General features: G+C 41.1%; 1 protein-coding gene across 1 annotated transcript; it reads right to left on the bottom strand.

Annotated features, from left to right (window-relative positions):
* Nucleotides 1-24,905: 24,905 nt before the first annotated feature.
* HOXD1 (homeobox D1) lies at nt 24,906-27,145 on the bottom strand. The gene is made up of 2 exons (XM_015110416.3): nt 26,360-27,145; nt 24,906-26,006 (listed from the first exon to the last, which is right to left on the bottom strand). The coding sequence occupies exons 1-2, from the start codon at nt 27,009-27,011 to the stop codon at nt 25,672-25,674; spliced, it is 987 nt and encodes a 328-aa protein (XP_014965902.1). The 5' UTR covers nt 27,012-27,145; the 3' UTR covers nt 24,906-25,671.
* Nucleotides 27,146-27,251: the final 106 nt, after the last annotated feature.

Here is a 27,251-nt window from a genome sequence, read left to right as displayed (position 1 = left end):
GTGAGACAATTATAATAATGGAATAGGTTCAGAACCTCCCAAGGAAAATCAAATAGCTTTTGACTCAAGCTTCCATTCCTTTTTTAGACATTTTCCTCCTCTCCTCTCTTGCCTTTCCTTCCTAATAAAAGCGCTGTTGAAATTAAACATTAAAACTGCAGGAAGAAAAAAATCTCCAGGAGGGCACAGATTGCAATTTATCTTTGTATCTCCAGTAACTTGTACAATACCTGGCCCAGAATAGGTGCTTGTCACTGGCTCATCATAGGAAAGAGAGAATTAATAAACCACTGAATCAATGAAGATTGTTCTATTTATAATGCTCTTTGGAACTGCTGTTTCACTTTCAAATATAAGAAAGTATTATGTTATTATTTTAAGCCAGCTTTGAATATGTTAAATGTTTCAAATTTCTGACTTCTATTAAGAAAGACATGTAACTATTTTTCTCTCTCACTATGTACAGATAAAACCATACATATATATTTAGTCATATATTTTTATTACACCTCCAAAAATGATTTGAAACAGTTTAAATTCAGGGGTGTAAGCACTCTGACCTATCCAGTAACATTCTTAGAAAGAGCCTTTAAAAATTCCATTTATTTATTTATTTATTTATTTATTTATTTGAGATGGAGTCTCAGTCTGTCACCCAGGCTGGAGTGCAATGGCGTGATCTCAGCTCACCGCAACCTCAGCCTCCTGGATTCAAGCGATTCTCCTGCCTCAGCCTCCCAAGCAGCTGGGATTACAAGTGTGTGACACCACGCCCAGCTGATTTTGTAGTTTTAGTACAGATGGAGTTTCACCTTGTCGGTCAGGCTGGTCTCAAACTCCTGACCTCAGGTGATCCGCCCACTTCGGCTTCCCAAAGTGCTGGGATTACAGGCGTGAGCCACCATACCCATCCAAACTTCCATTAATTTAAAATAAAGAAGGCCAGGCACGGTGGCTCACGCCTGTAATCCCAGCACTTTAGAAGGCCAAGGTGGCCGGATCACAAGAGGTCAGGAGTTCAAGACCATCCTGGCCAACGTGGCGAAACCCCATCTCTACTAAAAATACAAAAAAATTAGCCAGGTGTTGTAGTGGGTGCCTGTAATCCCACCTACCCAAGAGGCTGAGGCAGGAGAATTGCTTGAGACCAGGAGGCGGAGGTTGCAGTGAGCCGAGATCAGCCACTGCACTCCAGCCTGGGTAATAGAGCGAGACTCTGTCTTAAAAAATAAATAAAATAAAGAGACCTTTAAAATGATAGTATTCATAGACCTCTCTAAAATGTAGTGCCTCTTGGACAGGATTTATAAATTGCCCAACTGTAATAGAGAATAATTTCAAACCTTGGGTAAAACATGTGGATGATGTTACCATTAACAAGATTTTTTTTCAGTAGTTCATATTTTAAATCAGGCTGCATTTGAAGTAGTGGTTTTATCCATATCCACCCAACCCCAAAGAGCAGTCAAAAATTTCCAGAAGTAATAGAGTGATGCTCTGAGAGTTCTTCTCAAAATGTACACCTAATATTTCCCACATTAGGTTTTTCTCTAGAAGAAAGTACAGTATCTTAAGTGCCTTTCTAGCCAAAAAAAAAAAAAAAAAGACAAATTTCAGATTTTTTTCTCATATAACATTCCATGAAATGCCTTGTTTCCAAGTGAAAAAAAAAAAGAATTCTAAGGAATCATAATAAAATTTGTTTTGCTTCAGTAAAAAGACCATTCCTAGAACTTTATTTTTTGTCATGTATGTGACATTTCCTATGAAAGACTTCAGTTCATATTCTTGAGAATAGATAATTTTTAAAAATAATACCACCTTTGTAGAATGTATTGGTATAATGATAATGTCAGTACCCATAGGTCATACATGAGGTGTGCTTGGATTGATTCTATCTTCCAATAGCCTGAAATCTAAATGAAGATATTTTTTAATAAGAAGCTAATAGGACTATAGAGATCTTTGTATGACATAAAATACACAGAGAGGTGTGTTGTAATGTGAATAAGACTAATTGATCTTCTTATTGGAGAAACACTTATCTTGAGATGAAAAATGGCCACACTGTTGTTTGACATTTGGATGGTCGATGGCTTGACCAGAAGAATCCTTGGTCAAACACTCCAGAGACAAGAATAGTTCAAGAGATCAGTTGCTTGCCAAAGGTCACTGATGGAATAATAGGGTTTTTTTCTTCACAGTCTTAGGAAAGTTATCTGACTCTACTTATATCCTAGTGAAGGGGAAATAAACTGATGGCCAAAAGTCATCCTTTCATTAAAAATAACATCATTCAATATTACAACCCATATGACAGGACAAACCAAAATTTCCTCATAATATTATAAGTCCCTAAATAGCATACTTAGGCCTATAACCCCTATACTTTGCTCATGTGGTATATATCAAAAGTAAAATATTGCATTATTTTTTAGCATAAATAAGCTAAGAAAACACCTGAGTTGAGTCAGTATTTATCTAGCTTGAAAATGATCCAAATGAGTAGAATTCTCAAATATACATTTAAATCTATATTTGTTTTTAAATTTTCATAGAAAAAGAGAGTTTAGGTAGGCTTAAAATGATTTTTAAAAAGTAACAAAGAAAGAGATTCAATCCTCTCCTCTTACCACGGAGTTAAGATTTTCAAGGCCGGGCGTGGTGGCTCAAGCCTGTAATCCCAGCACTTTGGGAGGCCGAGACAGGCGAATCACGAGGTCAGGAGATCGAGACCATCCTGGCTAACACGGTGAAACCCCGTCTCTACTAAAAAATACAAAAAACTAGCCGGGCGAAGTGGCGGGCGCCTGTAGTCCCAGCTACTCGGGAGGCTGAGGCAGGAGAATGACTAAACCCGGGAGGCGGAGCTTTCAGTGAGCTGAGATCCGGCCACTGCACTCCAGCCTGGGCAACAGAGCCAGACTCCGTCTCAAAAAAAATAAATAAATAAAAAAGATTTTCAGATAGAAGAGTTGGTGAATGTTCTTAGTCATTTCGTGCACCTTTGCTCATTTTATAATTTCCCATCTCCCTGAAGCAGCTCACATTAAGAACTGTAAATTAAAATAAAGAAGTGTCTAACCTAAAATGAAGGAATATCTGAAATGGTGACATTAATAAGTCTGTCTAAAATATAGGTTGTCTTGAACAGGACTTATAGATTATCCAACTGTAATGAAACATAAATTCAAAAACTCGGGAAGATATAGATGATGTTACCGTTAGGAAGAAATTCATTTTGAAAAACAGTAGTTCATATATAATTTTTAAATAGTTGTTCATTTTTTAAAAATTGTCTGTAATTTTAATGCCACATTACCTAATACCTCACAACTGAATTATTTAACAAGGTGTTAGTAACAGTGCTAAGATGTGCTGGTGGACATGAGGCACTTCCAAACCTTGAACTTCTCACTTTGTGCCAAGAAAGGTTTTCACAAAACCACCCATTTTAACTAGTACATTGCCTCTCCAAGCGTGCAACGACATCTAGGATCATCTCTGGGAAAGTTAAGATGTCTTTACTACCACCCCACCCAGTAGGGAGACTTGAGAGCAAAAAGAAGTCAAAACAATGCAACGGGAAGCCTGCATTGTGTGCAGGGGAAGGGAGAGAGGCAGCTCCATTTCCCTTTACCTTGGTAAGAGTTGGCTGTACGTGAGCTTCAGTGCCACCTTTTTGACTCAACCCTCCTCTCACACAACAGATACCCACTCCTTCCTTGGCCATCTTGGTCACTCTAGCAACAAAGGGCCCTCTAAGAATTATTGCCCCAATTCACTCTACCCCCAGGGATTGTTCTGAGGATTATCTGCTGGTGTTAGGTTAAGTAACTAAATTAACCACCAAACTTTTTTCTGCCCACAGCAATGTGAAATAAATTTTGGGTCACTTAGGCATGCAAATCTTATCTTGTTGATTAATGACATTATTTGTCAGTAAGCTCTGAAAAATACAGCACAGTTTGGATGAAGAAAGGTTGACCTAATAACTGAATTACTGTGAGATCCAGATTCTCACTAGTACTTTATCCATAGGTGTCTAGGCCATCTCTTACAACTTGAATTGCATGGAAGAAGCTCAACAATATTTCATCTGCTCTCTTCAACCAGGAATCCGTATTTTTAAATCCCGAAGGAAAACGCATGGGTCTCTAAAATACTCTTTTCCAAGTGGTTAGCAGTGCTTGAGTTCAGTAAAATTAGCTTATTACAAACATTAATAAGATTATTTTGCAGAACAAAGTGTTATTTGCAGTCAAAGATTACCAAAATCCCATAGATTCTTTTTTTTTTTTTTTTTTTTTTTTTTTGAGACGGAGTCTCGCTGTGTCTCCCAGGCTGGAGTGCAGTGGCGTGATCTCGGCTCACTGCAAGCTCCGCCTCCCGGGTTCACGCCATTCTCCCGCCTCAGCCTCCCAAAGTAGCTGAGACTACAGGCGCCCGCCACCACGCCCGGCTAGTTTTTTGTATTTTTAGTAGAGACGGGGTTTCACCATGTTAGCCAGGATAGTCTCGATCTCCTGACCTCGTGATCCACCCGCCTCGGCCTCCCAAAATGCTGGGATTACAGGCTTGAGCCACCGCGCCCGGCCCAAAATCCCATAGATTCTTATGAGCCATATATAAAGCGTAGCTATTCCACTGGACAGGCAACTACCTTTGGAGCTGAAAGATTACTTGAGACCAAAGTGTCATGAAGTACCAAGCTGAACTGCTGGTCCACAGTAAGATGGTAGCATCTAATCTTCTGTCTGATTTTGTGGGTAGGTTATATCTTAACCAAATCACTCAAGGGTTTGAACAGTTTTATCATTATCGCCTCTGAATCATAAACTAAGTTAAAATGGTGAACCAGAGCTCCCAGAAGGCACCCTGTTCACCAAGTGTTTCTGACTAATCTTAGAAAGAAGTCCATGTCAATAATTCTAAAACTCTTTCTCTCCTCTATCTCATTCTCTTGTCCTCTACTTTTTAGAGTTTATAATAGTCACACTACTTAATAATTAAGTTCTCAACAATGGACATTTCACTAGGAGTGAAGATGTGTTGAAATTTGTTTCATATCAGATTGTCGGGCAGCAGATCAGCTGAACATTATGAACCTATGATTTCCTAGTTGTGTGATCCTGGGAAAATTATTTAACTTATTTGGGCCTGTTTTTCTGTTTTCTGTTTTTTTTTTTTTTTCCATTAATACAATGTAACAAATAATCCCTGCCTCACCAGGTAGACTGTAAGGATTAAGTGACATATAAAAGAACTAGAATGTTACAGGCATATAAGAGATCTTAAATATTTTAAACAAAAATTTGAGTTTATTTATTTTAAAAACTTGTTATGGATGTATTTTTCTTTTGACAGAAATACTTTTACTGTTTTGTTTTTTGTTTTGTTTTGTTTTTTGAGACGGAGTCTTGCTCTGTCACCCAGGCTGGAGTGCAGTGGCGCGATCTTACCTCACTGCAACCTCCACCTCCTAGGTTCAAGCGATTCTCCTGCCTCAGCCTCCCAAGTAGCCGGGACTACAGGCACATGCCATCAGGCCCGGCTAATTTTTTTGTATTTTTAGTAGAGATGGGGTTTCACCATCTTGGCCAGGATGGTCTTGATCTCCTGACCTCGTGATCCGCCCGCCTTGGCCTCCCAAAGTGCTGGGATTACAGGCATGAGCCACCATGCCTGCCCCTGACCTTTACTGTTAAATTATCTTTATTCACCATTTTAAAAGTAGAATAATCAAGCTTGTTTAAGATTTCCATTATTTAAAGTATTTATACAAATACAATATTACATTGCTTCTACTTTTGAGTTAACTTACATTTTTTAATTTATATAATCACATAGTCTTTATCATATTCATTTTGTGCATTCAAAATTTTCATAGAGTGATGTACCATAATTATCTCTTTCCATTATTGGACATGTATTTGTTTGCAATTCTTCAACACTATCATCAATAATATTGGATAGGAGGAGAAACTTTGTACACAAGAGCTTTTTTTAACTTGTCAATTGTTAATTTCTTGGGATACAGTTCCAGAACTGAAATTACTAGATCAAAGGATGTGAAGACATTTTTATGGTTCTGCTCTGTTTTGTTGATTTGAAGTGCATGGAAAGGAGAAACTACTGTAAGAAAGGATAGTCAGAAGTCTCAAGTTGTGGATTTGGAAGGTTGGGAAAAGAATATTTCAAAAAGAAAAAAAAAAATCCTTAAAAAATCAGAATCAGGCCGGGCATGGTGGCTCACGCCTATAATCCCAGCACTTTGGGAGGCCAAGGTGAGGAATTCAAGACCAGCCTGGCCAAGATGGTGAAACCCCACCTCTACTAAAAATACAAAAAAATTAGCCAGGTGTGGTGGCGCATGCCTGTAATCCCAGCTACCTGGGAGGCTGAGGCAGAAGAATTGCTTGAACCTGGGAGGAAGAGGTTGCAGTGAGCTGAGATCATACCACTGCACTCCAGCCTGGGCAACAGAATCAATACGAATAAAAGGCAATGGAAAATTCACCTGACTAAAGCTGGGTGCAGTGACTCGCACCTGAAATTCCAGCAATGTGGGAGACCTAGGCAGCTTGAGCCCACGAGTTTGAAACCAGCCTGGGCAACATAGCAAGACAACATCTCTACAAAGTGCTTTAAAAATTAGCCAGTGTGGGCGAGGTGGCGGGCGCCTGTAATCCCAGCTACTCGGAGGCTGAGGCAGGAGAATGGCATAAACCCGGGAGGCGGAGCGTGCAGTGAGGTGAGATCTGGCCACTGCACTCCAGCCTGCGTGACAGAGCGAGACTCCGTCTCAAAAAAAAAAAAAAAAAAAAAATTAGCCAGTGTGGTGGCATGTGACTGTAGTCCCAGCTGTGAGGGAGGATCCCTGGAGCCCAGGAGTTGGAGGCTGTAGTGAGCTATGATTGTGACTCTGCACTACAAACTGGGTAACACAGTGAGATCCCATCCTAAAAAATGACTTCACTTGGGAGTAAAAGATTTATTTTGGCAGTAGTGAGAAATCCGGCTGGACAGATTGAGAAGATTCTTAAAAGAAGGGGCCCTTGAGAGTGAAATAAAATAAACTGAGCTTTCTATAGTATGCCTAAAGTCCAGGACAGTAGCAAAATTGAGAGAAGCGGATGGTTTATGATGAATCACTGGCAGTGGGATTGAGGCTGAATTGGATGAGGACGTGAAGTTGTGGAAAATAGCTATAATTAAAACTTCACATGTGATATTAAAGAAGAGGAAAATAGAAAGCAAATACAGACCGTTGAGAGAAAAATAAAAGAACTTAAAAAGAAGCAGTGTAAGAGAGTGAAGAAAAGTATAGTTCCCCACAGTTGGCACCTGAGTGACTAGAAGTGAGGAGAAATAGTTGTCACTCAAGTGACAGCAGTAGGGCAATTTTGGGAAGGGGAGTAAGTTTATTGGAGGGGTGAAATGGGCAGGAGATAACTGATTTTGAGTTGAGAGTAGGATATTCAGGTGAAAAGGCCAAGTATAGCCTGTTGGAAGGCTTTACATTCTTCAGGACTTTAATGGTTTAAGTTGGATACAGGCAAAACAAGTTTATATTGCAGAACAGGGCATTTTTACCAGAAAATGGGGAAGATACAGTGGAGTTTCTGAGATGGTCTCATTAGCCAAGGCCTTGGACCAAAGCAGCAAGTGATCCTGGCTTATCAGCCATGGCCTCCCAGGATTGATCTAGTGTCGGAATTTCATCAGAAATCATATCCCATTACTATGGTCTCAATGTTTGTGCCCCCCTCCTCCCCGCCACCAAATTCCTATGTTGAAAGCTAATCTCCAATGTAAAAGTATTAAAAGGAAGGGCCATTGGGAGGCGATTAAGCCATGAGGGCAAAGTCCATGTGAATGGGATTAATTCCCTTTTAAAAGAGGCCTGAGGAAACTTCTTTGCTACTTCCACCATGTGACAACATAGCTGGAAGGAAGGCACCACCTATGAGGAAGAGGACTCTTACTAGTCACTGGTATGCCAGTTCCTTGATCTTGAACTTCCCAGGCTCCAGGACTGTGAGCAGTAAGTTTCTGTTGTTTATAAGCCACCCAGTTTATGGCACTTTTGGTATAGCAGCTGCAATGGACTAAGATACTCATTCTCTAGTTCTACCATCGTATGTGGTCAAACATAATTGTGGTGGCCGGGCGCTGTGGCTCACACCTGTAATCCCAGCACTTTGGGAGGCTGAGGCAGGTGGATCACAAGGTCAGGAGATCAAGACAATCCTGGGTAATGTATTAAAACCCCATCTCTGTTAAAAATACAAAAATTAGCTGGGTGTGGTGGCAGGTGCCTGTAATCCCAGCTACTTGGGAGGCTGAGGCAGGAGAATCACTTGAATCTGGGAGGCGGAGGTTGCAGTGAGCCAAGATTGCACCACTGCACTCCAGCCTCGGTGACAGAGCAAGACTCCGTCTAAAAAAAAATAAAATTAAAAAAATTTAAAAAAGCATCAGGACAAGAAAAAATGAAATTTAGATTTATTTAAGGTAGATGCAAAACTAGCAATACTATTATAGGCTCAACTCATTGTATTTGGGGGCCAATGACATATAATTCATGAATAATTAATTTTTTACTTTAGAAGGTACCTGTGTCGAAAGACTCCTCTAGGCCAGGCACAGTAGCTCAATCAGTAATCCCAGCATTTTGGGAGGCCAAGGCAGGAGGATTGCTTGAGCCAAGGAGTTCAAGACCAGTCTAGACAACATAGTGAGACCTCATCTCTATTAACTCGGGAGGCTAAGGAAAGAGAATTGCTTAAGCCCGGGAAGCAAATGTGGCAGTAAGCTGAGACTACACCACTGTACTCCAGCTTGGGTGACAGAGCAAGATTCCATCTCCAAAAAAAAAAAAAATTTAAAAATTAGCCGTGCATGGTGGTGCACACCTGTGGTCCCAGCTACTCAGGAGACTGAGGTGGGAGGATCACATGAGCCCAGGAGTTTGAGACTTCAGTAAGCTATGAACACACCACTGCACTCCAACCTAGGTGACAGAGCAAGACCTTGTCTCTAAAAAATAAAAAAAGAAAAAAAATATTTTAAAGACTCCTCTAAAATATATCTGAGAAACTCTGAAACTTGAAAACTCTTCTCCATTAAGATGAGGATGAATAGGTTTTAAGACACCACCCAATAATGAAAATTTGGCAGGCCTCCCACCTGCAAAAACTTACAGATAGACTCGTGTCCACACCAGACAGTCAAAATTCTGGATTCATCTTTTAACTATAGAAAATTCCACAAGAAGAATATAATAATCTCCTGGGTCACATACCCAGTATTCTAAATATAATCCTTTGCATTTTTCCTTAGAGGAATACTAATGACATGTGTGGACCATATGTTGCAGTCTAATATCTCTGCAATCAGCAAGGAATTTCCTTGGATTTTTTTATAGGATCCCTGAGGAACCAGAATTAGACAGCAGGAAAATTCAGTCTGAAGTAACCCTCTTAGATTGAATTAAATATAGTTGTATCTGTAATGGTATCAGGATCTGCTAGAAAATTTGGAGTGTACAAAGTGTTCCTGAATTTGTATGATTTATCTATTTTTAATTATTACTTTTAAATTCCTGGGAAAAAATATTTTATTAAAATGAGACAATTCCGGAATCATAAATAAGACCATTGGTTTAAGTAAGGCCATAGTTAGTCACCTCAAAAAAGGCTCGCGCCATCTTAGAAATGAATAGAGAATGCAACAGAATAACTCATAGCCAGTGCAACTGCTCATGGCCCAGGGATCCCCTAGCACAATGAAGTGGCTAAGCATTCTCAGTTTGCAGAAGGCTCTGGAAATTGCTATTGGTGAGTCACTCTAAAGCCCTGTATCAGAATCAAGCTAGGAGAGTGTTAGATACATCTATCTCCCAGGAGTTTTCAACCACAGGTCTCCAGGGTCTTCTGAGTACAAAAGATGCTCTGGCCCAGGGTCTCCTGCTTTCTTAAAATCCGCAAAACTAGAATGATGAGAGAAGGGAGGAAGAGACGGAGAGGGAGAGCATGGAGAATCACTCTCTTGCTCATTACCAGAGGTTATTTTGATTCTTTTAAATTGATAGAAGTATAGAATTACATATTTTTCCTTTTCTGTAGTTTCAGTAAATACGTTCATTGCAATTAAATAAGATTTTGCAGTCCATTACCTTGTAATGGATGTAGCCTTTGGGTATTTTTGAAAACTAAAATTAAAAGAAAAATGAGCAAGTGAATGTGTTGATTAATGCATCTATGAGGATCTTATACCAGCTTTTAAACAGACTAATAAACATTTTAAAGAAAATTAAAACACAGAAACAGGTATACTGTATGTTTGTTTTTATTCTACTTACTTTTCTTTTCTTTCTTTCTTTATTTAGACGCGGTCTCCCTCTATTGCCCATACTGGAGGGCAGTGATGCAGTAACAGTATGCTGCAGCCTCAGCCTCCTGGGCTCAAGGGATCCTCCTGCCACTGCCTCCTGAGTAGGGATTACAGGCACACACCACCACACCTGACTAATTTTCTAAATTTTTTTTTGTAGAGACAGGGTCTCATTTTGTTGACCAGGTTGGTTTTGAACTCCTGGGCTTAAGCCATCCTCCTGCGTCAGCCTCCCAGAGTGCTGGGATTACATAACGTTCATGAGCCATCGCACCCAACCTATATTGTATTTGTAATGACAAACTTGTTTTTCAAAACAACCACCAATGAATTAATATTGTTCAATACATTCTGAAGACAGAGACAGTAAGTCACAAGGAGATCACATTGCTATTGCACACTGTAACTTGGTAGAGGCACCAGCCACTAAAACTACTGCCCAGTCAGATAACAGTGATTATCATGAAATTAATCTAGAGTTTCAAAGCTGTACCAAATTTGCTTAAAAGAAGAATCATATGATCTATACTTTTTAGGCAAGGATGTGTTCTGAGGTCTGTAACTTCCTTCAAGGGCTGTTTCTTCGTGATTGAAGCTGGCTTTAGGGCAAGCAGGGGCTGACAAAGCTTGCTTTTGGGTCTTTCTACCACTCCCATTGGGGCCACTTTAAAGTCTCCCTCCATACCTCAATCCACCCCATGTTTCTCCTGTTCCTGAGTTAACTCATAATTAAAATTGGAGCTAAAGGTGGGTGTGGTTGCCAGCCTCCCAGATGGCCCCTAGTGATCCTCAATCCTGGATCTTCAGGTCCTTGTCCAGGTGCTTCCACACTAAATCAGAGCTGACCTGTGTGACCGCTAGAATATTCCAAAGTGATAGTATACAAGTTCAGAGGCTAGGTCATAAAGGCGTTGCAACGTCTACCTTGTGTTTTCAGATTGCTTGTTTTGAAGGAAGCCAGTAGCCATGTTTCAAGGATACTCAAGCAGCCCCACAGAGAGGCCCAAATGGAAAGAACTGACCTGCCAGCCATGTAAGTGAACCACGTTGGAAGTGAATCTTTTAGGCCCAGTCAAATTGCAGCCCAGCTGACATTTGGCTATAACCTTCTGAGAGATCCTAAGCCAGAATCACCCAGCGAAGCCACTCCAGAATTCTTGACCCACAGAACCTGTGAAGTTTAACAAATGCTTACTGTTGGTTTAAGCCACTAAGCTTGGGGGCAATTTGTACATGGAAATGGAAAACTAATATAGTAGGTTAATATGTAACTCCTCTTGAGGGGTATTTATACTTTAACCAGAGTCTTTACTAAAACAAAACCAAAAAATGGTGAAATGACTGACAGAGTGTGGGTGGGTGGGAAAGGGTCCCTCTGTGGTCTGTCCCTCCATCCCCAGGCAGCCCTTCCCTTCTCATTTAGTCCATCCTTCTTTCTATTGTGGGGACAGAAACTGCAGTGCTTTTGGTGTCAGGTGACTTTTTATCACTCAGACCTCAACAGAGAGATTCTTTTTTTTTAATTTTCTTGAGACAGAGTTTTGCTCTTGTTGCCCAGGCTGGAGTGCAATGGCGTGATCTTGGCTCACGGCAACCTCCACCTCCCGGGTTCAAGCGATTTTTCTGCTCAGCCTCCCAAGTATCTGGGATTACAGGCACCCTCCACCACGTCCACCTAATTTTGTGTTTTTAGTAGAGACAGGGTTTCACCATGTTGGTCAGGCTGGTCTCAAACTCCTGACCTCAGGTGATCCACCTGCCTCAGCCTCCCAAAGTGCTGGGATTACAGGCGTGAGCCACTGTGCCCAGCCAAGAGATTCTTAATTATAACCTGATGTTCTCCCCTCCTCCTAGCTCAAGAAACCCAGATAGCTATTAGGCACATAAAAGTTCTGGTGATTGTAGCTTCAATCCTGGCTGTACATTGAGCCATCAGGCCACATCTCTGTGCCTCATTTTTCTTCAAGACTAAAATGAAAGATGACTTACATAGAGTTAGTACTATTATATGTCAAAAACTACAGTAAATCCTTCTTTTTTTTTTTTTTTTTTTTTTTTTAGACTGAGTCTCACTCCGTTGCCCAGGCTGGAGTGCAGTGATGCAATCTTGGCTCAATGCAACCCCCGCCTCCCAAGTTCAAGTGGGTCTCGTGCTTCAGCCCCCACCCGAGTAGCTGGGATTACAGGCACGTGCCACCACACCTAGCTAATTTTTGTTTTTCTAGTAGAGACAGTTTTTGCCATGTTGGGTGAACTTAATGCCGCTGAATTATACACTTTAAAATGATTAAAATTGTAAGTTTTATTTTGTACATGTTTTCGCATGATAAATTCTTTAAAAAATCGTTGGTTCCTGGGGCTCTAAAGTCTGCATCTGATCTTTCTCCTCTTTCGCATCAGTTGCTAACTCCTTCCCATTCTTCCTCCAGAGTGACTGTTTTATGTTTTTCTGTCTTCATTGCCTCAAGCCTTCATCATCTCTCATCAAGGCCACTGAAATGAATCCCTAAATAGCCTCTCTGACTTCTTCCTCTTCCAGTCTAATCCATCTTATAATTCTGCTTTCTATGTCATCTGATGTTAAACTCTCAGTGTCTCACTCTTGTCTCTAGAAGTTTAAAACATATCGAGACAGCCTTATCTCTCACTCAGAGGGAAACCTGGTATGTTTAGGAGAGGACCTATTTTTAAATGTGCATTATTTCACTTCTTTCCATTATAAAATGTAACATAAATGCAGAAGAGTACACCAGACTTTGTATACAGTCTAAAAAGTAGAGGTTAAGCTAGAACACGCTAATTAGAACCTAGAGCTGCCTTAATCCACTACTGACTGGACAGTATTGGTAGGCCTGTACAGAGAGGCTGTTAGTGGCCGGAAGAGTCTCAGAAAAAGAAGAGACAGAGACAGACTTTCCCACTTCATCATTGTAACCCAAGCATGGGATGCAGTACCTTCTAGCAGGACCAAAGTGGGCAAACAGACAAGCCTTTTTAAAAACTCTTCTCAGTACTTACAATATGTAAAATGAACATAATACCCAATACAGCAAAAGTTAATATGGTAGAGAAGCTAGAGCTAGGAAGATGAATATGTTATAGCTCCTGCCCTGGAAGAGACAGACATGGATACAGATAATTGCAATCAACAGCAATTGTTATATAATAAAGATGTATACAAAGTGCAGTGTGGAGCACAGAAGGGTTTGGAAACAGAAGGAATTAAAATTAATTCAACCATGAAACTAAGCCAGAAGCAATTAGTATTGGGATCTTTGTCATCACTTAGTCCAACATTCCCACTTTGAGCTGAGAAGGAAAGTTCTTAGGAATCAAAAAAGTTGGAGGGGGAAAAAAATGACTTCACTTCTCCATTGCCAGAGTCTCTGAAGCAGCTAGCAGCAAATTACCCGTGGAAGTTGTGGAGTTCCCTTCTCCAGAGGTCTTGTGATCGACACTGTAGCCCTATGTTTTCAATGCACTGCCAAATTTGTTAAAGCAACTGGATGCTTGCCAGCCTGCAGCTTCATTTTGTGCTGTGTGGACACAGTGTGTCCACGTGGCATGTGAAGTGTCAATAAAGCACTTAACATTATTTTCGGACTTATCCAATTTTCCTTTCTACTGAGTTTGTAAGTTCCTTGAGGGCAGTGCATCACACTGTGTTCTGAGTGGCAAACATTGGACCCACTAAAGGTAGCTTAAAAAGGAAAAATGATTAACTTTAGTTATCTCTAGGAGGGTTAGGAAACTAGGTTCGAAGGGTACTCCACACCCAGGAGACAACAGCAACACCTGGAATGTAACTCTGGCACAGGCCCCAGAGCAGGTATCACTATCACAGGCACAGTAATCAGCTGTTCCTTTCCCCACAGAAAAAGTGTCGGGTTGTTAGAGGGACAGTAAATGAATACTGGGCAAGCCAAAACAATGGCAGCTATGTAGTAGATCCTCCACAGGATTTAAATAATTTCAGCCAAATGAAGATACCTAATACCATTAGAAAAAGAATATATCTGACAGTCAGGCAAGGTGGCTTACACCTGTAATTCTAGCATTTGGGGAGTCTGAAGCAGGCGGACCGCTTGATTCCAGGAGTTTGAGACCAGCCTGAGCAACATGGCAAAACCCCATCTCTACAAAAAATTAGCTGGGTGTGGTGGTGCGCGCCTATGTCCCAGCTACTCAGGAAGGAGGCTGAGATGGGAGGATCACCTGTACCCTGGGAGGTTAAGACTGCAGTGAGCCAAGATCACACCACTCCACTCCAGCCTGGACAACAGAGTGAGACCCTATCTGAAAATATGTCTGTTTTAAGTCCTCTCAGGCATACTCAGAGGGATCAAGTTGCTAGTGAAATAAACCAACTTCTAAATAAAAGTAACGGAAGGACTAGCATTTTCTTATCATGGTTACCTAACCCTTACTAACCTTCTTGAGGCTTACTTAGACTTGTATTTGTATGTATGTTACACAGACCACTATCAAATTTTATAAATCTTGCTACAACAAAAATGAAAGAATATTTTAGTGTTGCTCCCTAGAAAACTGCAAAGCTTACTGAGACTATGCATCCTTTAAAAAGTGTGCCTATATCTTTATATACCTGCTTTTAACATTTCTTTAATTTTGTATTATTATAAGTATAGAAAAATGATAAACAGAATAGTTTTCCACGTTTCTTGGATTCTCCATTTTACTTAAGCTAAAGGTATACTTTTCTTATTAGTTTGCTAATCGTGAATTCTGCTTTTATCAACACAGTTCAGAACTTGTTTCCAACGGGTAGGATGAAAATTGAACATATGTGACACTCAAATGCTCAATTCCCTATTGAAGAAATGAACGATAGACCCTATCTATCATTTATTTGACTCATGTGTACACGCATGTATATCGCAGACATTTTTATTTAATTATTCAAGAATCGGCACATGAGAAGCATTATCTAATTCCTCTGGGACCTTCCCCTGGCAAAAATAAATGCAATGACTGTGGCTACCAGATGAATTTTGCCCTTTTTCTTATATTTGTAAGTAATGACTTTATTATTTCTACATTTAATGATTTAAATTTTAAGCAAAACAGAAAATGACTACAAATAAAAAAGTCAATAAAATCTTACTCTGTAGAAGTTAACCATCATGAATATTAGGTGAACATCTTTCTTGACAGCTTTATGCAGACACTCAGATATTAGGAGTGATAGGTACATAGATAACTTGGTACACAGAAATAATTTTATGAAACTGGATACATATCATGCATGCTATTTTTAAATAAAAATATTAAATTTACATTGACTCAAATGTAATAAGAGAGAGAAACCAGATGAAACTAACAGATAACTGTTTCTTCTTCACTAATAACCTTCTAGGAGTATGGGAGAAAAATATTTACAAGTTTGGATTTTTTAGCAACCCAGAAGTGTTGTTGAACTTTATTAAAGTGTTCCTAAAGTTAAAAATATAACAAATAAAATAAACCGGTTGGGCATGGTGGCACACACCCGTAGTCCCAGCTACTGGGGAGGCTGGGGCAGGAGGATGGCTTGAGCCCAGAAGTTAGAGGCTGTAGTTAGCTATCTATAATTGTGCCTGTGAATAGCCACTGTACTCCAGCCTGGGCAATATAGTGAGACCCTGTCTCTAATTTTTTAAAAAAATAAGTAAATAAATAAACAAGTGACCCTAATTCTATATAATCTTAATTGAGAAAGTTTTAAGCTAAATCTATTCATCTTGAGTTCCAAATGATAATTACATGTTTTACAACTAAAATTGGAAAGAGGCAGAAATGGAACGTCTGAAACCTTTAGTCTCTTTATTTACATATGAATTGGAGCTAGCTTACCTTTGTCATTGTGATACTTGTTGAATTAGGGACAGGTATAAAGCAATACCTTTATTCCTCTTAGTTCATTCAGAACAAAGTTCATTCACTTCATCGGTGTAATAAAATATCTAAACTGCAATTGTTTGTGTTTACATGGAACGAGTTGAGATAACATTGTCCTCTAAAATATATAAAATTTTTAAAATCAAGGGCCAAGACCCAAATTACAAACCTTTAATAAAAAGAGGCTTTGACAATTCTCAGATAGCTTCCCCATGTGACAATTCTGAAGCACCTTCAGGCATACAAACACAGCTGTTTCTGAAGTTTCCAAAGGAATTGTACGCTGCTAGAAAAATAGATGATTCTGGTTGTATGTGTGCTTTTATTTGCAGTCAAAACAGAAGCATATTGGACTTCCTTGGCAGGTTAACCCAAGGAAGTTTAAAATTTAAATCTATTTAAGATTTTTAGGGACAAATAGTATGCTATCTTTGTCTGAATAAGAAATATTATCGTTTTAATTCATCATTTGAAGCTCATTTTATATATTCACATTGAATCTACCTTGTCTACAATTTTTTTTTTTTTTTTTTGAGATGGAGTTTCGCTCTCGTTGCCCAGGCTGGAGTGCAATGGCATGATCTCGGCTCACCACAACCTCCACCTCATGGGCTCAAATGATTCTCCTGCCTCAGCCTCCCGTGTAGCTGGGATTACAGGCGTGCGTCACCATGCCTGGCTAATTTGTTGTATTTTTAGTAGAGATGGGGTTTCTCCATTTTGGTCAGGCTGGTCTCGAACTCCCAAACTCAGGTGATCTGCCCACCTCGGCCTCCCAAAGTGCTGGGATTACACACATGAACCACCACGCCTGGCCTGCAATTATTTCATAAGCTCGTAGTTTCTTTTTTTCCCTCTGTATAAAGCTAACATGCTTCACATATTCAAAATGTGACTCAAGTTTCAAATGTAAGAGGAAGTGTAAACATTTACATATAATAGAGTAATTACTCATACAGGCAATTGAATACTAACACTATTTTGACAATTAGGTCATAAGCAATTGGGAAAAATAGAGTAATTTCTATTTACATAGAACTGTCCTTCAGCCATTAATTAGACCACAAAGTGTCCTTTTTGCCGTTCAGCCATTAATTAGACCACAAAGTGTCTTAATTAGACCAGAAAGTTTTTATTTATGTTTTTCAGTTTAAGGGTAGGTTTTTATAGACCCACAGTAGAAATAGTTACAATTTTATGCACAGTTGAGAAAATTCATAATTCCCCACTGCCAAAGTAGGTAGAGGGAAGAATTTCTTTCTGCAGCAACAAGAGTTAATGTGGTTGATCACTCCTGTTTTCACTTTGATGTCCACAGAACACAGTAACCCGAGCCTCTGTATTTTACAGAATGATAAATTCAACCCAGGGGAGGTGCTACAATGTAGGAAATGTATGTAAATCATCATTGCATTCTAATTTATGGCACCTGACCTCCAAAGTGCCATGCATGTGAATTCACATGTCCTTTTGGATAGGAAAAAATTGAACAAAAGTGTGATGGATTTAAGTTTTCTGCACTCAGAATGAGCCAGTAAACTAGAAGCAGTGGGTAATGGCCTGACACCTCTTCCATCCTTTATTTCTCCCGGGCTTCTTCTAAGATCTTGGAGTCTTAATTTAGTGAGTGCCCAGCCGTTGCAGTCATCAAGCGTTCATTAACTGCCACTTTCCTTTCCTCTGTTATTATGTACCACCAGTATTTTGCTAAATGTATTGATAACCCTAGACTTTACTTATTCTCTCCAGCCATATCCGCTGCAATGATTCTTCCCTTCCCAGTATCTCTTCATTCCTAGTTGGTAATAGTCTGTGCATGGCACCTGGAAACTCAGTACATATTTGTCATATATGTAAATATTTCTTTCCCTCAGTCCCTGTCTTTCCATCCTAGATGCCTATCACAATGCTCATTACCCATTCTGTCTTAATAGTTAGCAAATGTTACACTAGACATTGTGCTAAATGATCCACATGTATTATCTCTGCTCTTCCTCACAAGTCAATGAAGTAGAGACATTAATATTCCCATTTTTAAGGGAGGAATGTAGAGCTGAATGATACTGAGTCATCTGTCCCAGGATTTGTGCCCAAGCCTGTCTGCTTCCAAGGTTCACTGTAATAACTACTACATTTAATTGTCTCCAGAAACTCTCTGCTAGACCTCATTTGGTTTCATCAATCTTTCTCTAGGAGTTCTGTTTCCATAAGGTACTCCAACAACTATAACAAGTAACAAATACAATATATTAAAAAGCCTCAAACAACAACCAAAATGCATTATAAATTACATTCTGTAAGAATAAAAGGGATTGGCCAGGCATAGTATCTCATGTCTGCAATCCCAGCACTTTGGGAGGCCGAGGCGGGTGGATCACTTGAGGTCAGGAGTTTGAGACCAGCCTGACCAACATGGCGAAACCCCGTCTCTACTAAAAATACAAAAATCAGCCAGGTGTGGTGGTGGGCGCCTGTAATCCCAGCTACTCAGTAGGCTGAGGCAGGAGAATTGCTTGAACCAGGGAGGCAGAGGTTGCAGTGAGTGACCCAAGATCGCACCACTGCATTCCAGCCTGGGCAACAGAGTGACACTCCATCTCGGGGAAAAAAAAAAAAAAAAAAAGGAATAAAAGGGATTGTTTTCGATAACATTCACACTTTATTGGTATACAAAGCATTTAATCAAAAGAATGTACCAGATGCATAAGGAGGAAAGTCTATAAGCTCTCCCTCCTTCAGCTTTCTAGCCTCCTATTTGTATTTTACTGTGTAGTCAAAAATCACTTGTATTCTATTATAAGTAATGAAATATAGAGAATACTTAGCAAATAAGTCATCAGAGTGTTCCTCACCTGGTAGAAAGCACTTGATGAGCAGCACTGTAAGCTTTGATCCACATTCAACATTCAGCAAATGGTATAGGACCATTATTATGTATAAAATACTCAATGATAGATGAAATATACATATGCCCATGGAGGGAGAACTAATGAGAGGGGAAGAAAGGTGGAAAGAGAAACAGACCTCTCATAATATGGCAGGAGATTCTAAGTGCTTAAGCAGATGATACAAACAATAAATACTACAGCAGCTCAGAGGAGTTAGCTTTAAGTTTGGATGATGTAAGAAAAAAGTTTTGTAGAGGTGGTGAGGTTTGAGCTGTGCCACAAAGGATGACTTTGGATAGGCAGAGAGAAGGTAGAAGTATGAGAGAGGAATGACATGAGAAAAGGTTCAGAGGCAGGAAAGCATAAATTTCTTGCAGGGAGTATAAACAGTCCACACTAACTGGGGGTAAAGTTTGTGTGTCAGGCAATGGTGGGAGATTATCAGGGAAAAGATAGCTGGAAACAGGTGTTGAGGGCCTTGAATCCCGAGTTAAAAACATCTGAGTTTCTTCTACTTGCTACCAGGAGCTACTGAGAGTTCAAAGTGCAACAATACAATGAAAGCAGGGCTTTCGAATGGATTGACTGGGAAGAAGACGGGAGGCAAGGAGACCAGTAAGGCATCAGTTGCATTGCTGAGTGAGAAATGATAAAGACTCAGCCAATGGAGAAGGAGAAATAGACAGGATTTGGTGACTAATGGAAAGGAGGAGAGATTTGTTTATGCATGTTTCTTTTCTTCAAAAGAACGGAGCATTCACTTCAGAATCCCATTTATCTGAAAGTAAGAGAAAAGACCCAATATCACTTCTCTATTCTGAAAGTTGTCAACTTTGAAGTATGGAATTAAGGACAAGGAGATTGAGAATCCAAATAGGAAGCGCTGACACCCATTTGAAAAATCTCTTGTTAAATCTCTAGTTTATCTCTTCAAAGGGAAGTGGTCTTTTTGGAGGTTCTCACCATCGTTAGCTTTTAGTTCATCAGGTAGACAAATGAGGAATGTTACCTAGCTCACATATACATATGCACATACACCCAGATTCTAAAGCCAGATAATTTTTAAAGGTCTCAGAAACTGCTTCAATACCAGCCTCTTGTTGACATTAATCTTACAGAGCTACAGTACTACTAAATAAACTCTTCAGTAATAACCAACAAAGGATTGTGAAGAAATGCTAAGGTGATAAGGGAATGTAATCGTCATCCAGACCAACCCACTTTGTTTTATAGGAGAATCTAAGACCAGGCAAGTTATTTTTCCTTTTAATCAGAAAATACAACTGGTACTGAAATCCAGGTCTCCTCCCTTAAGAATAATGTTCTTGGCCAGGGGTGGTGGCTCACGCCTGTAATCCCAGCACTTTGGGAGGCCGAGGTGGGTGGATCACGAGGTCAGGAGATCAAGACCATCCTGGCTAACAAGGTGAAACCCCGTCTCTACTAAAAATACAAAAAATTAGCCAGGCATGGTGGCGGGCGCCTGTAGTCCCAGCTACTCAGGAGGCTGAGGCAGGAGAATGGCATGAACCTGGGAGGCAGAGCTTGCAGTGAACGAGATCGCGCCACTGCACTCCAGCCTGGGCAGCAGAGTGAGACTCCGTCTCAAAAAAAAAAAAAAAAAAAAAGAAGAAGAAGAAGAAGAAGAAAAGAATGATGTTCTTACTGGGTATGACAGTGCATGCCTAAATTCCCAGCTACTTGGGAGGCTGAGGCAGGAGGGTCACTTAAACCCGAGAGTTCAAGACCAGCCTGGGCAACAAAACGAGATCCCATTTCTAAGAAAAGAAAAATAATAATGTTATTTTTTCAGGGTCCTTTACTTCAGCTTCAGTGGTTCCATTCTAGGAAATGTTTAGATGCTAACAATGTGGCTGCATTGTCTCCAGCTATATCTTTCTCTTCTGTTCATATCTTTGAGAAGAAAACGCAACAGAAGAGGACCTCTAGGATGAGGTAGGGTTCCCATTCTAACGCAGTGAAGTAAGACCACTAGTTAAAGTCAGCCACCCAGTAGCCCAGAAGAGCACAGTGAGATTGAGATGTTAAGACAGTAGAACAGAGTGCCAACCTGCCCTTGTCCCTATTATCCACTATTTGATGCATTTGAAGAGTAACAGTGACTCTGGCTCTAAGATGTTAGAGAAAAGCAGTCATTGCTATTATGTCACAGGCAATGATGGCAGTGGAGAAAAAGCAATGGTTTCAAGGAAGGGGCAGATATGGATTTACTATGAACCCAGTGAAATTTAAACTTCACTAACTTGAACCATTCCACATCCTGGGAATTTTGTATTAACAATTTTGTATTTTTTTCCTTAAAGAGGTTTCCCCAAATTGTATAAGCTTAGGCTCTACAAAATCCCTAAGAATTCAGTGTGCTAAAGAGTCTAGTACCTTCTAGAAATGCCACAAAAATGTCAGTTTTAATAAACTTGTAATAGTTTATTAGCTATTACAAGTCCAAATGACTCTCTTCGGCCCTTCTTTCCAAAATATATCAGTAAGATTTCTAGAAGGCGAAGAGATTGTGTTGAAATCTTTACAAACTAAGTAATAGACCTTCCTTCCACACCAATATTTAAGATTTTCATCCTCTTGGTTCATTATTGAATCTAGTCAAACAGTTTCTATAGAAATTTTATTTCTGAATAACACATACAATGTAATAAGCAATTACAAATGAGATGTTGACATAGAGTTATTTTGCAGATTATGTTGCATGTTCATGACTTGAAAACATTAGATAGAGGTAAAAACCATGAACATCTTTGTTTCTATTTAGACGGATATTTATCTTTATTTGTGAGATATGACCACTATGGTTTTACTTTAAAACCACAAATAAAGTTTTAACAATGGGCATTTTTCTTGTTGAGAGGTCTGTGGTCAGACTGAACATCTCTCGGAACCTGATTAGATCCTGAGGTTTTCAAATTCAATATTCAGCAAATATAGATCATTTCTTTGGCCAAAAGAAATAATTAAGAACTTCAGAGCTAATGCAACTCTCCTGAGCCTGCTTCTGTTTTTTTGGATGACATGATAATCAGACAGCCTCTTCTGGTGTTGCTTCTCACCACGTTTGAGATTGAGACAGCATAAATCACACACAATCTTTTGAAACTCTAGGTGACATTGCTTTAGGTTTTTATATCAGCAAAGCCTTCATTTTCTAGTACTCAACTTATGGGAATTTTATATATTATTAAATGTTTTCCTTTTCCTCACTCCCAATTATCCTGATCCAGAAAAGTAGACACATGGTCATTATGTGAAGACGAAGGAACATTGAATAGTTAATTATACAACAGCCAGAACTGTCCACAGTAAATTCATCCTTGTAACAGATTTCTGGAGGGTAAATTAGCATATCTAGTTAGAAATCTTGTAAAATAGAAATGGGATTGTTTGAGTAGCTGCAGTTTACATAGTAACCTCACACTTCATGGAGATCTGACTCAAAATAACACAAGGCTCAAAAAAATGGGAAAAGGAATGCTCTGTAAATGATCCACATTGCCTAGGTAACTCCACTGACAAGATGTATTTGATAGTGTCTAAAATCCTCTTTTCCTGTATAAACACAGTGTCACTGTAATCCTAGAGAGTACATTTGCTTTCTCTTAGAACCTAACTCCCTTCAAATGATAGGTCTAAAATAAAATATGCAGAAGTCATTAAATTGTAGCATTTTCATTGCTGGGAGGGACCTCCAGAGGTCACCTAGTTCATCCCGATCTCCAGCCAGGACTCTTCCTAATACTGAATATAGCTGTACAGTGATCTGCATTAAGAAAGCTTTTAAAGATCCCTGGGGTTGGGCAAAAAATAGCTAATATTGGCCTGATTCATAGAACAGCATTATACGAATGTCATAATAGCCACCCTCATCAAGAAAGACATCCATCAGGGCTAAGTGCTAGTGCTCGCTTCAGAAGGAAAAGCTTTATTTTCTCAGAGAAAATGGTGGTAGATTAAGGAAATGACCAAGCATGTTGGTATTTTGTTGTTGTTGTTGTTTAGGTGTACATTTAAATGCTTATCAAAAAGGAAACATTGTCATGTCAAAGACCACTGCAGGGAAGCCCAGAGGTGGCTGTAAGCAAGCAGATCACAAGTCCTTTAACAAGTTCTTTCAAATAGCAGCAGAGCTCAGAGGGGGGCTGTTGTTTCAAACAAGATTCAATTAGCATCAAGTTATTGAAGGGCAGATGGGGAAACATAAGAATAATATTGACAGACCTGCTTTTTAAGCAATATCTTTTCCCTCTAATCAGCTGAGTTTGTTAGAGCTGATCATTTCTTCAACTCCACTCAATTATAGGTGCAAAGAATGAGAACTTCAGTGTAACTCCAATTTTCTAAGAGAACTACTCACATTGCTGTTTTATAGAAAAGGTAATCTTTCACAGTTGCTTAGATTTAAAGCATTATGCTGGAATCTAGAAATATAGCTAAAAGAGCTGAGGTTCTTATCTGAATTATTTGGGCCTTTAAGCCTTTCTGTTGAACTAAAGAAAGAACTTAAAGATACAGCTGTAAAATGAGGAAAATAACCTACTCCCCAAAATTGTCTCAAGTATCCACTTGATTCTGTGTGTTTATGTTGCATCTTTTTCTCATATTTCTGCAAGGTTATATAAACTCTAGTCAACTATGAATGCCTCCATGATGAGAAATGGGAGGTTGGGTGGAAATAGATTAGAGAATAGGTTTTGTGGTTTTTTTAAACCACATACTCTCTTGTCAACTTTCAAATTTTGTGCTTGTACCTCTTCCAAAGAATTCATTTGAAAATATTTCATTTTTGAAATCAGAAAGGCACTGTCTGTGCTCTCTCAGCCAGATACTCAGTCTGGGTTACAGGAAGTAGAAATTTGTGACTATTAGCCTTTCCCAGCCTCCTTTGCAACTCTTGACTTTGGAAATGGGAATTCAGCCACTGAGAACTTTTTGATGTGCAGCTGCCTTTCTCAGGGAACACTAACCAAGAAACAAAGTCTTCAGGTCACCTTTCCTCTTCCTTTTGTGAGGACAGAAGACAAAAAGTACAAGATCTCCCTGAAGTGTCTCCTTGGCTTTACAACATTCCACAGTAGGCACCTAACACTTGAGTTAATGTGCAGACTACACACCTACCATAAAACTAGGACACTCAAGGCAAGGAAAGTATTTCCATAGTTACTTGGACATTTGGCAGAGTAGTTTTCTCTCTTAAACTACTGAGATAATTGTCCATAACTTGCTGGGCATGTACACAACCTGTAGGAAGTATAATTTTTAAAAGTTATCCACCGGGCGCCGTGGCTCACGTTTGTAATTCTAGCACTTTGGGAGGCCGCGGTGGGCGGATCACCTGAGGTCAGGAGTTCGAGACCAGCCTGGCCAACATGGTGAAACCCCCATCTCTACTAAAAAAAATACAAAAAATTAGCTGCGCGTGGTGGCTTATGCCTGTAATTCTAGCTACTAGGGAGGCTGAGGCAGGAGAATCACTTGAACCTGGGAAGCAGAGGTTGTGGTGAGCCAAGATTGTTCCACTGCAATCCAGCCTGGGCAACAGAGCAAGACTCCATCTCAAAATAAATAAATAAATAAATAAAGTTATCAACATAAACAAATTCTCATAGCAGAATCAAGAAAATTCAAATACAGGAAACTGAATCAACTTTAAAGAAAGAGAATCATGATTAAAGAATGTAAGAAAAGCAGACAGCAGCAGATTCTACAATTTTTATTACAAAAAAAAAACCCTTTACATGCTATGACATTAAATGTCACTTACAAGGTCACTGCAAGCAAATCGTTTTTAAAAATATACATACTGTATATATTTACATTCAAGTTTGATAATATTTGTCAAGATATAGTTCAGATTCTACTCTTTACCCACTCTGTGGATTTCTTTATCTAGTAACTAAACAGCGATTGTATCATCACTCAGGCACATAGAGAGGTAGAAACCGCTTCTTAAAGGAAAAAAAAAATGGAGTGCAAATGTGAAGATCATTGAAGCAGCTTAGCTACATCAAGGAGACCCTAACTAGCTTTGGTCATCTCAAAAAGCTGAATATATGTAGCCTTGTCCTTTAAATTAAAACCAGAAAAACTTTGGGCAGGTGCTCTTCTGAGCACATCAGAGTGCTGACAGAACTCAGCAGCTAATGGTCTGCCACTCTGCAACGAGAATTGCATATGACTAAGTGAGGCAAAGATAGCAGCAGAGCTGGGCTGGCAACTGGGCACCTTTTCCCTGATAAGACACAAATCAAAACCAAACAAGTGGCTTACAAGACAGCCAATTAATATCTGGACATATAGTCTGGGATTCAGAAGCCAACTAAAGTACTTCATTTCCCAAGTGAAACCCCTATTCATTTCTGTTCTCCCACCTCCATCCCAAACTGAGTTCCTAAGTCTAGATAGGGGTAGGGGTGACCTGGGACTTCTGCAGGCCACAGTTTTTCGGTCCCAAGTCCCGGCCTCACGAAGGCTCTTGGGACTGAGAAGGGCTGCCGGGGTTCTTGATAAACTTGGTGGGGGTTGTTCCAGAGAGGGGAAGTTGGAGGGGAGCCACAGGAATGGCCGTGGCCAGAAGCCCTTCTCGTTCCCTTTTCTTCTGTTTCATCCTGCGGTTCTGGAACCAGATTTTGACTTGCGTGTCATTCAGTTGCAAGCAGTTGGCTATCTCGATGCGTCGGGCTCGAGTTAAGTACTTATTGAAATGAAACTCTTTTTCCAGTTCTGTCAGTTGCTTGGTGCTGAAATTCGTGCGGATCGCGCTGGACGGGTTAGCGGTCCCATACTGGGCGAGTTTGCCTGCAACGTAAAGACAGGGCGTCAGCCAGGCCAGAGGCCGGGGACAGAACGTGGGTGAGCAGTGGAGCTAGTTAGAATCAAAGTCCCAGCGCAGCCCTCCTGGGTTCCTAGTAACACAGTTTGTGCCAGGAGAAATTTCACGGAGAGCTCCTTCCTGAAATTTTCTCAATGCCTGGCACATTTTCCGAGTCAGTACTCGAGGCAGACTCAATGGAATTCGCCCAGGAACGCGTCTTCTCCACAAAACCCAAACCGCTGTCTGGAGAGGCAGCGGCACCACGCTCCCAGCGCATTTCCGCGAGGGAGCCTCCGTCCCCAACCCCAGGTGACCCCATCCAAGCCCGCGGACTTACTTTTCTTAGAGGCGTTCCTCTTCACTTTCATCCACTCGAACGTGCTGAAGGCGGCGGGGAGGCCGGAGGCGGGAGAGACGGACTTGGGGTAGGTGCCTGGGGCCGGGGATGCGGTCTGGAAAGCACCAGGGTGGCCGTCGGCTGGCTCTTTGAGACACGCCGGGAAGGGGCCGGGCTCGCCGAAGGCCGCGTAATCCACCTGGCCGCTGAGGAGGAATGAGCCGCCGCCCGAGAAGACGGCCGAGGTGGCGTAGTGGACGTGAGCCCCGCCGTCGTCTGCCGCCCGCCCCAGCACGCCCGGGAAGTCGTACGCGGGCCCGGGCCCCAGGAAGCCGTAGTCCGTGCCCGCCCCTGCCGCGGCAGGTGCCGCACCCGGTTCGTAGCTCCCCTCCAGGGTGCACGGCGCGTACTGGGGCGCGGCCGGAGGCGGTGCCGGCGGCCGCGCGGGGGTGGCCGGGGGCGAAGGCGAGGGTCGGGCGGCGGCCAGGGGCAGACAGCTGACAAAGGCGCCGTCGCCGCTGCCCCGGGAGAAGGCGGGCTGCAGAGCCACGGGCCGGACGTCGGAACGGGAGAACTTGGGTGCCAAGCTGAGCACGTCGCCGCCGACCCCGCCGCCGCTGCTGCACGACACGTACTCCAGATAAGAGCTCATGGTTCCGGCCCCACCTTCCTGAGGGCGCAGGCCGGGGCCGGAGTGCGGAGCCGGGCAGAGGTTGGGCAGGACCGCCGCCGTCTGCGCCGCTCCGCCAGCCCTCTCTACCCGAGCTGCCCTCGCCGAGCCATGGCGAGTGTGCCGGAGGTAAATAGTGGCCTAATATACCGACGGGGGCAGCCACGTGGCGCTGGCCGGCCAATGGGCGGCCTCCCCGCACGGCCCGGGTCCCGACTGGCG

This window comes from Macaca mulatta, chromosome 12 (genome assembly GCF_049350105.2).
Source record: "Macaca mulatta isolate MMU2019108-1 chromosome 12, T2T-MMU8v2.0, whole genome shotgun sequence".
In the NCBI taxonomy this organism is placed as follows: domain Eukaryota; kingdom Metazoa; phylum Chordata; class Mammalia; order Primates; family Cercopithecidae; genus Macaca; species Macaca mulatta.
Note: the sequence above shows the minus strand (reverse complement) of the source record. Positions and strands in the feature narration are given on the sequence as shown.

What these genes read in the sequence shown, in the direction of transcription:
- HOXD1 (XM_015110416.3), bottom strand. Translation starts at nt 27,011, where the DNA reads ATGAGCTCTTATCTGGAGTACGTGTCGTGCAGCAGCGGCGGCGGGGTC. An exon ending in GAGGAACGCCTCTAAGAAAA is followed by an intron (nt 26,007 to 26,359) that starts GTAAGTCCGCGG and finishes TTTACGTTGCAG; the next exon opens with GCAAACTCGCCCAGTATGGG.